Source organism: Protobothrops mucrosquamatus, unplaced genomic scaffold (genome assembly GCF_001527695.2).
Source record: "Protobothrops mucrosquamatus isolate PMUCROS unplaced genomic scaffold, P.Mucros_1.0 scaffold3445, whole genome shotgun sequence".
Taxonomy (NCBI): Eukaryota; Metazoa; Chordata; class Lepidosauria; order Squamata; family Viperidae; genus Protobothrops; species Protobothrops mucrosquamatus.
The window spans coordinates 162,096-176,627 of NW_015389423.1; the positions used below are offsets into that span (position 1 = coordinate 162,096).

The 14,532-nt window shown below is 43.0% G+C and overlaps 1 protein-coding gene across 1 annotated transcript in view; it reads left to right on the forward strand.

The window, feature by feature from the left end:
* Positions 1-2,880: 2,880 nt before the first annotated feature.
* Positions 2,881-14,532, forward strand: part of LOC107297662 (BPI fold-containing family B member 4-like) — a gene marked incomplete at its 3' end in the record, with an annotated part of 30,625 nt that continues 18,973 nt past the window's right edge. Inside the window, exons 1-6 of the mRNA XM_015827022.1 lie at positions 2,881-2,985; positions 5,059-5,226; positions 5,936-5,995; positions 6,934-7,001; positions 8,410-8,446; positions 9,909-9,972. Coding sequence (XP_015682508.1) covers positions 2,881-2,985; positions 5,059-5,226; positions 5,936-5,995; positions 6,934-7,001; positions 8,410-8,446; positions 9,909-9,972 — 502 coding nt within the window. The remainder of the gene's footprint in view (positions 2,986-5,058; positions 5,227-5,935; positions 5,996-6,933; positions 7,002-8,409; positions 8,447-9,908; positions 9,973-14,532) is intronic.

A 14,532-nucleotide genomic window follows, 5' to 3' on the forward strand; every position in this document is an offset into this window, starting at 1 on the left:
TTATTTTATTTTATTTTATTTTATTTTATTTTATTTTATTATTATTTTATTTTATTATTATATTATTATATTATATTATATTATATTATATTATATTATATTATATTATATTATATTATATTATATTATATTATATTATATTATATTATATTATATTATATTATATTATATTATATTATATTATATTATATTATATTATATTATATTATATTATTATATTATTATATTTTATATTTTATTTTATTTTATTTTATTTTATTTATTATTTCATTTTATTTGTTTTATTTATTTTATTTTATTTTATTTATTTGTTTTGTTTTGTTTATTTTATTTTTTATTTTATTTTTTATTTTGTTATTTTATAGAATCGAATAGAATCGAATAGAATAAAGAATAGAATAGAATAGAACAGAACAGAATAAAGAATAGGATATAGACTAGATTAGACTAAGACTGACTATACTATACTATACTAGACTAGACTAGAATATAATAGACTAGACTAGACTAGACTAGAACAGAACAGAACAGAACAGAACAGAACAGAACAGAACAGAACAGAACAGAACAGAACAGAACAGAATAGAATAGAATAAAACAGACTACTATAGAACAGACTAGACTAGACTAGGCCAGACCAGACCAGACCAGACCAGACCAGACCAGACCAGACCAGACCAGACCAGACCAGAATAGAATAGAATAGAATAGAATAGAATAGAATAGAATAGAATAGAATAGAGCTGGAAGGGACCTTTGAGGTCTTCTAGTGGTCGTAAATTGGGGACTAGCTGTATTCTCACAGCTGGAGCAGGTGCCGCACTGGACCTGTTAGAGACATCCTAAAGGCCTGACCTGATGTGTTTTTTCCCTCTCACACTCTTTTTCTTCATCCCTGACAGATGTGTGTCCATTTGGGATCCTTGGAAGCCTGCATTACACCCTGGCTGGTTTGCCCCTGTTCAAGGATCAACACATCATTCTGAATCTAAATGTAAGGCTTGTTTCCCACTTGTTTCCAACACCTGAGCCGCTGCTGCTGCTTCTCCATGTGGCTTCCTCTGATTGCAGTCCTCGACCAGTTTTGATCAGGTCCACAATACGTTCAGATTAACTTCATTTATCGCAAAACAGTCTTTGCCCAGGAATCTTCTCAGCTAACATTCGCTTGGAGTTAGATAAGGGTCCATGGAATTCAAGGCGGGTTGGATTTTGATTGCTCGTGACTACGTAGGGATTCTAGGCTGGTGCCTCTTTTGACGCCGCCCGCAGTTTCTGCCCCTACAGTTTTCCTGAAAATAAAAATTCCTCAACCTACTGGGACTTGTTTTTGGGTGGGCATCTTTAAGATTGCACTGTTGAGCACACCTTAACCCAGGTATTTAAGCCCACACCGTCAATCCATATGGGGTTAATTAATCCAACAGCCTGGAATGAATGGAACTAATCTAACTTCCCCAGTCAGTCGGGCTGTGTAAATTACCCACAGTGGGATTATCTGTCTCTTCCCAGCTTGGAGATGGAGACCCTAGAGGGAATAAACATGTCAAAATGGGTCTGTGTCCTTTCTCTGTTTTGCCTCTGGGGGTACAGAAGGAGATTGTCAACCTTAACAGATAGGAAACAGGACCAGATACAGGAAGTCCTTGACATACGACCGTAATTGAGCCTGCCCATAACGGTCGTATGTTGTGACAGACGTACTTTGAGTTGGTTACGTGACTGTCCCAATTTTACAATGTTTTTAGGAGGTCATTAAATCAATGACCTCCTAAACAAATGCGACAGTCATTAAATGAATATCATGGTTGTTGAGCAAATCCATTGCTCTTTGTGCTGCGGTTTTGCTGAAAACCAGAAGCAACTGCCAGTTTGGGGGTTAAAATGTCATAAAAATGCAGTCACAAGACCAGAGGACACTGCAAAGGGCCGTCAATGCAGCCATGTTGCTGATGTCTGAAGTGCAGTCACATGACCAGGGAGTAGACCTTGGAACTGGGCCATAACTCCCCTTTTCCAGTAGGTTGCAACTTTAGAATAGAATAGAATAGAACAGAATAGAATAGAATAGAATAGAAATAAGAATTAGAATAGAATAGAAATTAAAATAGAATAGAAATAAGAATTAATAGAATAGAATAGAATAGAACAGAAATAAGAATTAGAATAGAATAGAATAGAATAGAATAGAATAGAAAATATAGAATAGAATAAACAGAATAGAATAGAACAGATTTAGAATAGAATAGAATAGAATAGAATAGAATAGAATAGAATAGAATAAACATAGAATAGAATAGAATAGAATAGAATAGAATAGAATAGAACAGATTTAGAATAGAATAGAATAGAAAATATAGAATAGAAAATATAGAATAGAATAGAATAAACATAGAACAGAACAGAACAGCAGAACAGAACAGAACAGAACAGAACTGAACTGAACTGAACTGAACAGAATAGAGCTGGAAGGGACCTTGGAGGTCTTCTAGTCCAGCCCCCTGCTCAAGCAGGAGAACCTATACCATCTCAGACAAGTGACGGTCTAGTCTAACCTGGTTCTAGATCAAGGACGACCTGTAAACTAATTCTCCTGGATTGTAAAGCTACCGTAACAGAATCTTGCAAGTCTGAAAATGCAAATCTCCCGCAGCCTCCTTTACAGCCACAGAAACTAGGGTGGGTTTCTTCTGAACTTCTTTTTCCCCCACCCATTATGCAACTACGGGCTATGACCTCTCTTATCTGTCTGTCCGTTTGGTGCTCTCCAATGCATTCTCTCGTGACCTTTGATCTTTCCAGCTCATGATGACCGACCTCAAAGGCCAACCTGTGGACTTTCCTGGAGCCCAAAATACCTCTTTGCCTCTGCCTCCCGCCATGGACCGGACTTCTCAGCTGATGCTTCCCCGTGACCTCCTGTCCTCCTTGCTCCAGATGCTCGTATCGAAAGGAGGGTTCAACGTAGACCTCACTGAACTGGCGGTGAGCCATCTTATAATAATAATAATAATAATAATAACAACAATAATAATAATAATAATAATAATAATAATAATAATAATAATAATAATAATAATAATAATAATAATAATAATAATAATAATAATAATAATAAAGTTGGAAGGGACCTTGGAGGTCATCAAGCCCAACCCCCTGCTCAGGCAGGAAATCCTATACCATTTCGGACAAATGGCTGTCCAGTCTCTTCTTAAAAACTTCCAGTGTTGGAGCATTCACCGCTTCTGGAGGCAGGTGGTTCCACTGGTTAATTGTTCTCACTGTCAGGAAGTTTCCCCTTAGTTCTAGGTTGCTTCTCTCCTTGATTAGTTTCCATCCGTTGCTTCTTGTCCTCCCTTCGGAGGCTTGGGAAAATAGCTTGACTCCCTCTTCTTTGGGGCAGCCCCTGAGATATTGGAACACTGCTATCATGTCCCCCCTCGTCCTTCTCTTCATTAAGAGAAGGGAATGGACCTTGGAGGTCATCTAGTCCGACCCCCTGCCCAGGCAGGAGACCCTATACCATTTCGGACAAATGGCTGTCCAGTCTCTTCTTAAAGACTTCCAGTGTTGGAGCATTCACCGCTTCTGGAGGCAGGTGGTTCCACTGGTTAATTGTTCTAACTGCCAGGAAGTTTCTCCTTAGTTCTAGGTTGCTTCTCTCCTTGATTAGTTTCCATCTGTTGCTTCTTGTCCTGCCTTCAGGGGCTTTGGAGAACAGTTTGACTCCCATATCAGTGCCTTTAACCATCTTTTCTTCCTTAACGTGCAATTTGTTTTCCGGGACAACGAGTGGATTTGTCTTTTGGGGTGGCGGAAAGAAGCCAACACAATCCAAAGAAATCACCACATCAGACAGAAAAATCTGGGCCAGCTGGGAATAAGATGTTGAAGGAGGGTTTTTTTTTTTTGTCTCACTATCGGTGTTGTTTCTTCTAGCTTCGTGGATCCGTTCCAATGACAACATCGGCTCTTCGGTCTGTGCTACCCAAGGTAAAATCTCAAATACACAAGAGGTCTCATAACCATAATTAGCTTTTCTCTCTCAAGCTTTGGGATAAGATTAGGTGAGTGGCATGAGAAGTCTGAGGTGGTGCCAGGTTTTTGTGGCTTTTGCAGGTAATCCTCGGCGTACGGACCATAATTGAACTCAAAATGTCTGTGGGACAGTTATTAAATGAGTTTTGCTCCATTTTACGCCCTTTCTTGCCTCAGTTGTTAAGTAAATTGTTGCAGATATTAAGCAAGTAACGTGGTTTTTAAGTGAAACCGGCTTCCCCCGTTGACTTTGCTTGTCAGAACGTCGCAAAAGGGGATCACTTGATGCCAGGACATTGCAACAGTCATAAGTACATGCCAGTTGCCAAGCCTTTGACCCCAGGGACGCTGCGACCATCATAAATACGAGTCAGTTGCCAAGCGTCTGCATTTTGATCACGTGACCCTGGGGATGCCACGACGGCCATAAGTGTGAAAAACGGTCACAAATCACTTTTTTCGGCCCCTTTGTAACTTCTTCAAACGGTCACTAAATGGACCGTTGTAAGTTGAGGACAAGTTGTAATGTGTTCCATGTGTATAGTTTTTGTGGTTTTCGTGCTGCTTTAATTTTGGGTTGGGAGCTGCCCAGAGCTGGTTAGAAAATGGGCATCTAGATAAGTTAGATAACCTTGATTGTCATTTTTGTGGGCACAACGGCACACATTAAAAATGAAATTTAGTTGCTTGCTCCCAAAGTGTACACATGCATAACACACGTGTACCTTACAGTACAATTGCGCTTTAGATTACAAATAGTTCCCCTGGACTACGTAGCAGAGATTTCAGTTCAATACTTTTTTCTATGAGGCCTGATTTAGTTCACCTGGGCCTAAATCTTGCATAGAAGAAAAATAGCCAACATTTTCATTTTCCACAAGGGGGGGAAAAAAATCCAAGGAAGTCCAGTTGCCTTTTGTGTGTGTGTGGGGGGGGGAGCAGCTTTGGGATAATGACCAGGGGGAATGTTCTGCCCCTTCTGGTGGGTCCTAACCATTCCTTCTGTCCGATTGTCCACAGTTGTCTCAGCTTGGAGCAGAAGATCTGCCCTTGGTGGTCAAGATTAGAGTCGGTGGACTTCCGGTGGTGTCTTTGCAAAATGGGAAGGCCACGATCCTGCTTGAGGCTGGCCTTCAAGTGTTCTCCCATTCCAACTCTAGCCTCACCCCGCTCTTTAACGTGAACACGGTAAGTAAGGAAAGAAGGACCAAGTTCCTCGTACTCATTGGGTGATCCTTGATGTCGAAAGAAAAAAATCTTCATCAGGGTTCAGTCCAAGCCGGGAATAAACAATATGGTGACTGCTTTAGTAAGAAGGGTGCAGTTTATTGAAGAGCCAGACAGGAAGATGGCTCTGGAAGAAAAGAGAGCGAGCACATGTTGGGAGTGGGTTTTTATACCATCTGGAGCATTTTGTTTGGAGTTGTTCCTGTGGCATGAACTTTGATCTGAGTCTGAGTGTGCCTTTCTGGTCTTCTGATGGTGGTGGGTTAATCCTATTATGTCCCAAAGGTCATATCCTGCTTCCCTGGGGCTGGGGCTGATGACTGTTGGATTTTTTTTGGTGTGAGGGATTGTTGATTGTTTCTTTCTAATTCTAGCTTTCTGACTCCAATCCTTCTGACAAGATTATCACATCTGCATTTCTGCAGACCAGGTTTCTGTTTGGGGCAGAGAGACTGGATCGGGGGCGGCATTAAGATCCTTTGGGGAAATTGATTCTACCTTTTTAATATTTCCCAAAATATTTCTTTCTCTGGATTCTCCCCACATTGACGTGGAAGTGTCACCAGACAAAGGTGCAACCACTGATTCCTCGGGGGCCTCCTCCTGTTTCTAATCTCTCAACTTCCTTGTCCCTAATTACCGGCTTTAATTCTCTTTATTCACTGATAAGGGTAGCTGTTGCAGCCAGTGGGATTTTGCGGCTTCTAAACCCGGCCACCTTATCACAGAAGTAGGTCTTCTGATCCTTGGTGTACTTTCTCCAAGCACAATGGGGCTTTCATGGTGTGCCAGGAATGTCGGGGCCTGCTCAGCTCCTCCATTTTCAAGAGAGACCCGTTCAGTGGAGCAGTAAAAATATGTCTTTCTCTACTCCGTGAATGGCTTCCTTCCTTCCTGTTGAGTTGGGTTGGGGACTGCAGAGGAACAAGGCTTTCTGGTCTCCCAGTAGATGACTTGTTGGGAAGCTAGTGTGCTTAATTAGGCATTCATTAAATAGACATTGGAAGGGACCACTGAATAGAATAGAATAGAATAGAATAGAATAGAATAGAATAGAGCTGAAGGGACCTTGGAGGTCGTCTAGTCCAGCCCCCTTCTCAAGCAGGAGAACCTATACCATTTCAGATAAGTGACTGTCTAGCCTTTTCTTAAAAACCATCAGTGATGGAGCACCCACGATTTCTGGTGGCAAGCTGTTCCACTAGTTAATTGTCCTCACTTTTAGGAAGTTTCTCCTTAATTCCAGGTTGCTTCTCTCTTTGGTCAGTTTCCAACCATTGTTTCTCGTCCTGCCCTCTGGTGATTTGGTGAACAACCTGGCCCCCTCTTCTTTGTGGCAGCCCCCTCAGATACCGGAAGACTGCTATCATGTCTCCCCTGTTTCTTCTTTTCTTTAGACTAGCCAAACCCAAGTCCTGCAGCCATTCTTCGTATGTTTTAGTCTCCAGGCCTTGGATCATCTTAGTTGCTCTTCTCTGAACTTTTTTTTCCCAAAGTCTCAATATCTTTTTTGTGATATGGTGACCAAAATTAGCTGCAGTATTCCAGGGGTGGCCTCACTAGGGTTTTATAAAGTGGTATAAATACCTTGCATGATCTTGATTCTATGCCTCTGTTTATACAACCCAGGATTGCATTAGCTTTTTTTGGTTGATGTTATGATTACAGAATATCAGCCTGAGCGGAAGCTTCAGTGTTACACGAACCAAGCTAGGAATCTCTCTAGCCTTGGAAAGGTAAGCAAACTCTTAATCACCTGTGGGATTGTGACCTTTGGACTAACAGGGCCCCTTATTTATAGATATACCTGGCTTATTTGAGGATGATGTGTCCTTCGTCCCAATTCAGAATAACAGAACAATAGAGTTGGAAGGGACCTTGGAGGTCTTCTAGTCCAACCCCCTGCTCAAGCAGGAGACCCTATACCATTCCAGACAAATGGATGGGCAATCTCTTCTATTAAAGCCTCCAGTGATGATGATGATGATGATGATGATGATGATGATGATGATGATGATGATGATGATAATAATAATAATAATAATAATAATAATAATAATAATAATAATAATAAAGTTGGAAGGGACCTTGGAGGTCATCTAGTCCAACCCTCTGCTCAGGCAGGAAACCCTATACCATTTCAGACAAATAGCTGTCCAGTCTCTTCTTAAAAGCTTCCAGTGTTGGAGCATTCACAGCTTCTGGAGGCAGGTAGTTCCACTGGTTAATTGTTCTCACTGTCAGGAAGTTTCTCCTTAGTTCTAGGTTGCTTCTCTCCTTGATTAGTTTCCAACTTGAGGGAGCAACCCACAACTTCTGGTGGCAAGCCATTCCACTGACTAATTGTTCTCATGGTCACAAAATTTCTACTTAATTCTAGGTGGGTTCTCTCCTCGATTAGTTGCTAATTTTCTCTCCTTGGTCGTTTTCCATCCGTTGCTTCTGGTCCTGCTTTCAGATCCTTTGGAGAATAGGTGGACCCCCCCCCTCTCTTCTTTGTGGCAGCCCCTCAAATATTGGAAGGCTGCTATTATGCCACCCCTGGCCCTTCTCTTTGTTAGACAGAATAACAGAATAACAGCGTTGGAAGGGACCTTGGGGGTCTTCTAGTCTAACCCCCTGCTCAGGCAGGAGACCCTGTACTATTCCAGGTACAAATAGTTGTCCAATCTCTTCTTTAAAAATCCTCCAGTGTTGGAACACCCCAAACTATTCAGCTTGGATAGAAGAATTTCCAACTGGTAGTGCCCACCATAAACATCCTAGAGGGATAGCTGGTCATCCTTCTGAGACCTCCTTGGACTAAATTGGGAAGATGTGCAGCTAGTTAGGGACCTGGAGGTCAAAACATATGAAGAGCTGTTTGCAGGAATTGGGTACGCCTACAAAGGAAAATGAAGATTAGGGGCGACGTGATAGCATCTTCCAATATTTGAGGGGCTGCCCCAAAGAAGAGGGAGTCAAGCTATTCTCCAAAGCAGGCCTGGAGTTACAGCCCGCAAGTCTTAATGTTGCCAAGTTTAGGAGACCCCTGACTTGACATGTGCTGGTCAGGTGCTCCTGACCTCATGATGCACCTTTGTGACCTGTTCGGACATATCAGATGTCTTATAAATGTCTTCATTTTCCTATTCCTTTTCACAGCGTCTCTCTCGGTGTCTCTGAGGTGGGCTCCTTTGATGTAAGTCTGTCTCCTGCAACTTATTGGCAACACAAATGCTAGAAGATTATATTTTCATTGATCAGGTGAATTAGAAATATCTGGGTGGATGCTTGAGGCTCTTATTAGAAAGAGCGAGTTCTAGTCCCGCCTTAGGCATGAAAGCCAGCTGGGTGACTTTGGGCCAATCACCAGGAGACGGTGAGTTCTAGTCCCGCCTTAGGCATGAAGGCCAACTGGGTGACTTTGGGCCAATCACCAGGAGACGGTAAGTTCTAGTCCCGCCTTAGACATGAAAGATGGCTGGATGCCTTTGGGCCAATCATTAGGAGACGGTGAGTTCTAATTCCGCCTTAGGCATGGACGATGGCTGGTTAACTCTGGGCCAATCACCAGGAGACCGTGAGTTTTAGTCCTGCCTTAGGCACAAAAGATGGCTGGGTGACTTTGGGCTAATCACCAGGAGACGGTGAGTTCTAGTCCCGCCTTAGACATGAAAGATGGCTGGATGACTTTGGGCCAATCATTAGGAGACGGTGAGTTCTAATTCCGCCTTAGGCATGGACGATGGCTGGTTAACTCTGGGCCAATCACCAGGAGACAGTGAATTCAAGTCCCGCCTTAGGCACAAAAGACGGCTGGGTGACTTTGGGCCAATCACCAGGAGATGGTGAGTTCTAGTCCCGCTTTAGGCATGAAAGATGTCTAGATGACCTTGGGCCAATCACCAGGAGACGGTGAGTTCTAGTCCCGCCTTAGACATGAAAGATGGCTGGATGACTTTGAGCCGATCACCAGGAGACGGTGAATTCTAGTCTTGCCTTAGATATGAAAGATGGCTGGATGACTTAGGGTCAATCATCAGGAGACGGTGAGTTCTAGTCCTGCCCTAGATATTAAAGCCAGCTGGGTGACTTTGGCTCAGTCCCTTGCTCTCTTAACGCAACCCACCTCACAGGGTTCTTGTTGTGGGGAAAATAGGGTGAGGATGGTGTGTCAGATAGGTTCGCTGCCCAGAGTTATTTATAAAGTAATAAAGGCAGAATATAAAACAAATGTCACTTTTTTCAGTGCGGCTGCAACTTCAAACGGTCGCCAATCGAGTCGTCGTAAGCTGAGAACTCCCTCTACATGAATAAATAATGGGAATCTGACCTTTCATTAGCCAATTATGACTTTCCAAGATCCGCAGGGATAGGAGAGCGATCCCTGGGTGTTTATTTATTAAATATATATCTTTCCCCCAGTGTAACGCTGTAACTCTGGGCAGCTTCCGATATTAAAAAGATAACACTCGGCAAATAAAATACTACAAAAATATACAATGCAACACCCTAGCTAAAAAAAGGAAGGGGAGGGAAGGGTCGTGCTGGGGAGTCAGCCACCGAACATTTTAAATATATGTGCTACTAATTGCAAAATCCTGTTGCAAAAAATAGAAATAATTCTCACCCACCCACCCCCTTTTTTTTTTTTTTTGCAGGAAAACGCCCTTACAAACTGGATCAGAAGCATCCTTCAGATCGGGTACCTGCCTCTGATTGACGGTAGGACGTCCGATTTGTGTTACTGTAATGAAGGGGGGGTTGCACTGCGACAAATGTGTTGTGAGCTGGGGAGGAGGCCAGTTCCATGATGCACTTTGTACAGCAGTGTCATCGTGGAAACGACACACATTAAGTAATTTGCGAAGAAGTCGGTGATATCATCACGGCTTCTGAGAAACACTTATGATGTCGGATCTAACTCTGTGGTTTCGTTGTTTCTGTCTAGTTGACCTGAACATCGGAATCCCACTGCCGAATATTTTCAACCTGAACTTTGCCGACGGTGTTGTTAAAACCCTTGATGTAAGAGCTTGTTTATTTCCTCAAGAAAGATTCCTTCCAAGCTGGTGGCCACTGTCTTCAAGAAATGAGACATAAGCCACTCAGACCTCCGAAGGGCAAAATGCAGTATTTTTACCTCCACATCCAAGGGGAAACTTGACGAAGTGCAGAGTTTACAAAGACCAGAATTTACCTAAATGTGGAAGGGAGGAAGGAAGGAAGGAAGGAAGGAAGGAAGAAAGAAAAAAAGAAAGAAAGAAAGAAAGAAAGAAAGAAAGAAAGAAAGAAAGAAAGAAAGAAAGAAAGAAAGAAAGAAAGAAAGAAAGAGGATGGATAGATGGATGGATGGTGAAAGGAAGGAGTGAAGAAGGAAGGAAAGGTGGAAGGAAGGAAGATGGATGGATGGTGAAAGGAAAGAAGGAAGGAGGATGAATGGTGAAAGGAAAGAAGGAGGATGGATGGTGAAAGGAAGGAAGGAAGGAAGGAAGGAAGGAAGGAAGGAAGAAAGAAAGAAAGAAAGAAAGAAAGAAAGAAAGAAAGAAAGAAAGAAAGAAAGAGGATGGATGGATGGTGAAAGGAAGGAGTGAAGAAGGAAGAGTGGAAGGAAGGAAGGAAGGAAGATGGATGGATGGTGAAAGGAAAGACGGAAGGAAGGAGGATGAATGGTGAAAGGAAAGAAGGAAGGAAGGAGGATGGATGGTGAAAGAAAGGAAGGAAGGAAGGAAGGAAGGAAGGAAGGAAGAAAGAAAGAAAGAAAGAAAGAAAGAAAGAAAGAAAGAAAGAAAGAAAGAAAGAAAAGATGGATGGTAAAAGGAAGGAAGGAGTGAGGAAGGAAGGAAGGAAGGAAGAAAAAGAAAGAAAGAAAGAAAGAAAGAGGATGGATGGATGGTGAAAGGAAGGAGTGAAGAAGGAAGGAAGGGTGGAAAGAAGGAAGGAGGATGAATGGTGAAAGGAAAGAAGGAAGGAAGGAGGATGGATGTGAAAGGAAGAAAGAAAGGAAGAAAGAAAGAAAGAAAGGAAAGAAAGAAAGAAAGAATGGATGGATGATAAAAGGAAGGAAGGAGTGAGGAAGGAAGGAAGGAAGGAAGGAAGGAAGGAAGGAAGGAGGGAGGGAAGGAAGGAAGGAAGGAAGGAAGGAAGGAAGGCGTGCTTTGGCTCAGACCAAGGCCAAGGCCAGCCAGCCTTTCTCTTCCCCCTGTAGCCAATCAAGATAGTCTAGCCTGGGTTCATGGCTGTGGACAACAGAATTCCCCTACTTGAAATCCTGCAGACCATATTAACCCCACGCTGGTGGCCCTCCTAGCGGGAAGCCTTTGCCCTCCACCACTCTGTCTTTTGGATCCCTTTGTCTGGCTGACCAATTCTGAATGCACCTCTTTTCTGCTCTCCAGGAGGTGGTGGTGATCAATAAGATCCTTAAATAAGACACCGAAGGAAGGAACTCCAAGGTGGAGGAACTGGCTCTGTTCCCTCAACCTCTCCGTCATTCTAGAAGCAGGCGAACCTCAAGCTGCCCCATCTTCTTCTCCAGTAGCTCAATTGCTTCAGTCTCTGCTTTCATTTCTTCAGCGTGGACCACCTTAGATCTACAACTGTAGAGATCTACCGCCCTCTCCGAGATGACTTGATTGGCTTGCTCAATAAAAAGGTGTTTACAGTGTCTATGCATGTCTGCGTTTTCCTCTCTCCCACCAAGTAGCTGCCTTCAGAAATTGCGGGCACTCCGTCACTGGCAACCAACTCGCGTTTATGACGGTTTGCAGTGTCCCCGGGTGTCCCATGATCCCCTTTGGAGACCTTCCGACAAGCAAAGTCAACGAGGAAGCCAGATTCACTTAACAACCGTGTGTAGAAAGAAAGATGTTCATCAGGGTCCAGTCCAAGCCGGGAATAAACAAAATGGAGACTGCTTTAGAAAGAAGGTTGCAATTTTATTGATGAGGAGAGCCAGACAGAAAGACGGCTCTGGGAAAAACTGACCACCTGTAGTAGGGAGTGGTGGGTTTTTATCCCTCCTTGGGCTTTTGTTTGGAGTTGTTCCTGTGGCATGAACTTTGAGTCTGAGTGTGCCTTTCTGGTATTCTGATGGTGGTGGGTTAATCCTATTGTGTCCCAAAGGTCATATCCTGCTTCCCTGGGGCTGGGGCTGACGAGTGTTGGATTTTTTGGTGTGAGGGATTGTTGATTCTAGGGATCTTTGTCTTTCTAATCCCAGCTTTCTGACTCCAAACTTTCTGACAAGATTATCACATCCTCATTTCTGCAGACCTGGTTTCTGTTTGGGGCAGAGAGACTGGAGGGGGGGTTGATTCCTGCCTTTAACATCCTTTGGGGAAATATAATATTCTGCCTTTTCAATATTCCCCAAAATATTTCTTTCTCTGGCTGGAGGGAGCTGACTTCCCACACGTGTTACTCACTTAACAACTGCAGTGATTCACACAACAACCATGGCAAGAGAGGTCATAAAACGGGGCAAAACTCACTTAATGACTATCTCGCTTAGCAACATGATGATAACAACAACAACAACAATAATAATGATGATGATAATGATAATAATGATGATAATGATGATAATAATAATGATAATGATAATAATAATGATAATAATAATTAATAATAATAATACCTGGTTGACACCTAGGATGCTGGTAGCAACCCATGTCAACTATCAGCGCCAGCCAATTTGAATGTTCAGTTGACTGAGGTTCATGTCTAATGAATAAAAGATAATAATAATAATAATAATAATAATAACAACAACAACAACAACAATAACAATAACAATAATAGAGTTGGAAGGGACCTTGGAGGTCATCTAGTCCAACCCCTTGCTCAGGCAGGAAACCCTACATCATTTCAGACAAAAGGCTGTCCAGTCTCTTCTTAAAAACTTCCAGTGTTGGAGCATTCACCGCTTCTGGAGGCAGGTTGTTAATAATAATAATAATGTTGGAAGGGACCTTGGAGGTCATCTAGTCCAACTCCCTGCTCAGGGAGGAAACCCTGCACCATTTCAGACAAATGGCTGTCCAGTCTCTTCTTGAAAACTTCCAGTGTTGGAGCATTCACTGCTTCTGGAGGCAGGTTGTTCCACTGGTTAATTGTTCTCACTGTCAGGAAGTTTCTCCTTAGTTCCAGGTTGCTTCTCTCCTTGATAAAAGTTTCCATCCTTTGCTTCTTGTCCTGCCTTCAGGCGCTTTGGAGAACAGCTTGACTCCCTCTTCTTTGGGGCAGCCCCTGAGATACTGGAAGGCTGCTATCCTGTCCCCCCTCGTCCTTCTCTTTGTTAAACTAGCCGTTCCCAATTCCAGCAACCGTTCCTTATATGTTTTAGCCTCCAGTCCCCTGATCATCTTTGTTGCTCTTTTCTGTACTCTTTCTAGAGTCTCAACATCTTTTTTACATCGTGGTGACCAAAACTGGATGCAGTATTCCAAGTGTGGCCTTACCACGGCATTGTAAAGTGGTATTAACACGTCGCGTGGTCCTGAATCTATCCCTCTGTTAATGCAGCCTAGCACTGTGTTGGCTTTTTTGGCAGCTGCAGCACACGGCTGGGTCCTATTTAATTTAATTCTTGGGCTCCATTGGGGTGGTAAGTCAAGGAGTACCTGAACCTAATGAGATGTTTACAGGAAAAAGATTAGACATTTTTCTTGCTTTAATCTGGAAAGGGAGCTAATGAGCATTAAGATTGCTTCTGTCTGGACAGCTAATCCTCCTTGTTATGCAAAGACGGAAGCATTCACAAGTTTTATCTCGCTTGGGTCTTAAGTGTTCAGTTTAGAAGGACAAAGATGCCTTTTGTGGCCTGGAGAGAGTCGAATGAGCAGCTGACGTGAATCCCAACAGTTTTTAGCGTCCCTTGGAGAACCCAAAGGTGTCAAAATCAGCCCTCCATTAGCTCAGTGTCTGTGGGAGGGCCACCCCCCATTTCTCAAAACAATGTCCACATTAAGGAGACAGGAAATCTGGGCTAAATCAGACTTTGTGGTGCCTAGAATGGACACACACACACACACACACACCACCGCCACACCCCCATCAAGAGAAAGCTTTGATTGGCTTCAGATGGAGACCATCTTTTGAAATCCTGGGCTGGCTCCCAAGTCACCTCAATCGATAAGAATAGAATAGAGCTGGACGGGACCTTGGAGGTCTTCTAGTCCAGCCCCCTTCTCCAGCAGGAGAACCTATACTATTTCAGACAGGTGACTGCCACTAGAAGTTGTGCTCCATCACTGGAGGTTTTCAAGAAAGGACTGTGCAGCC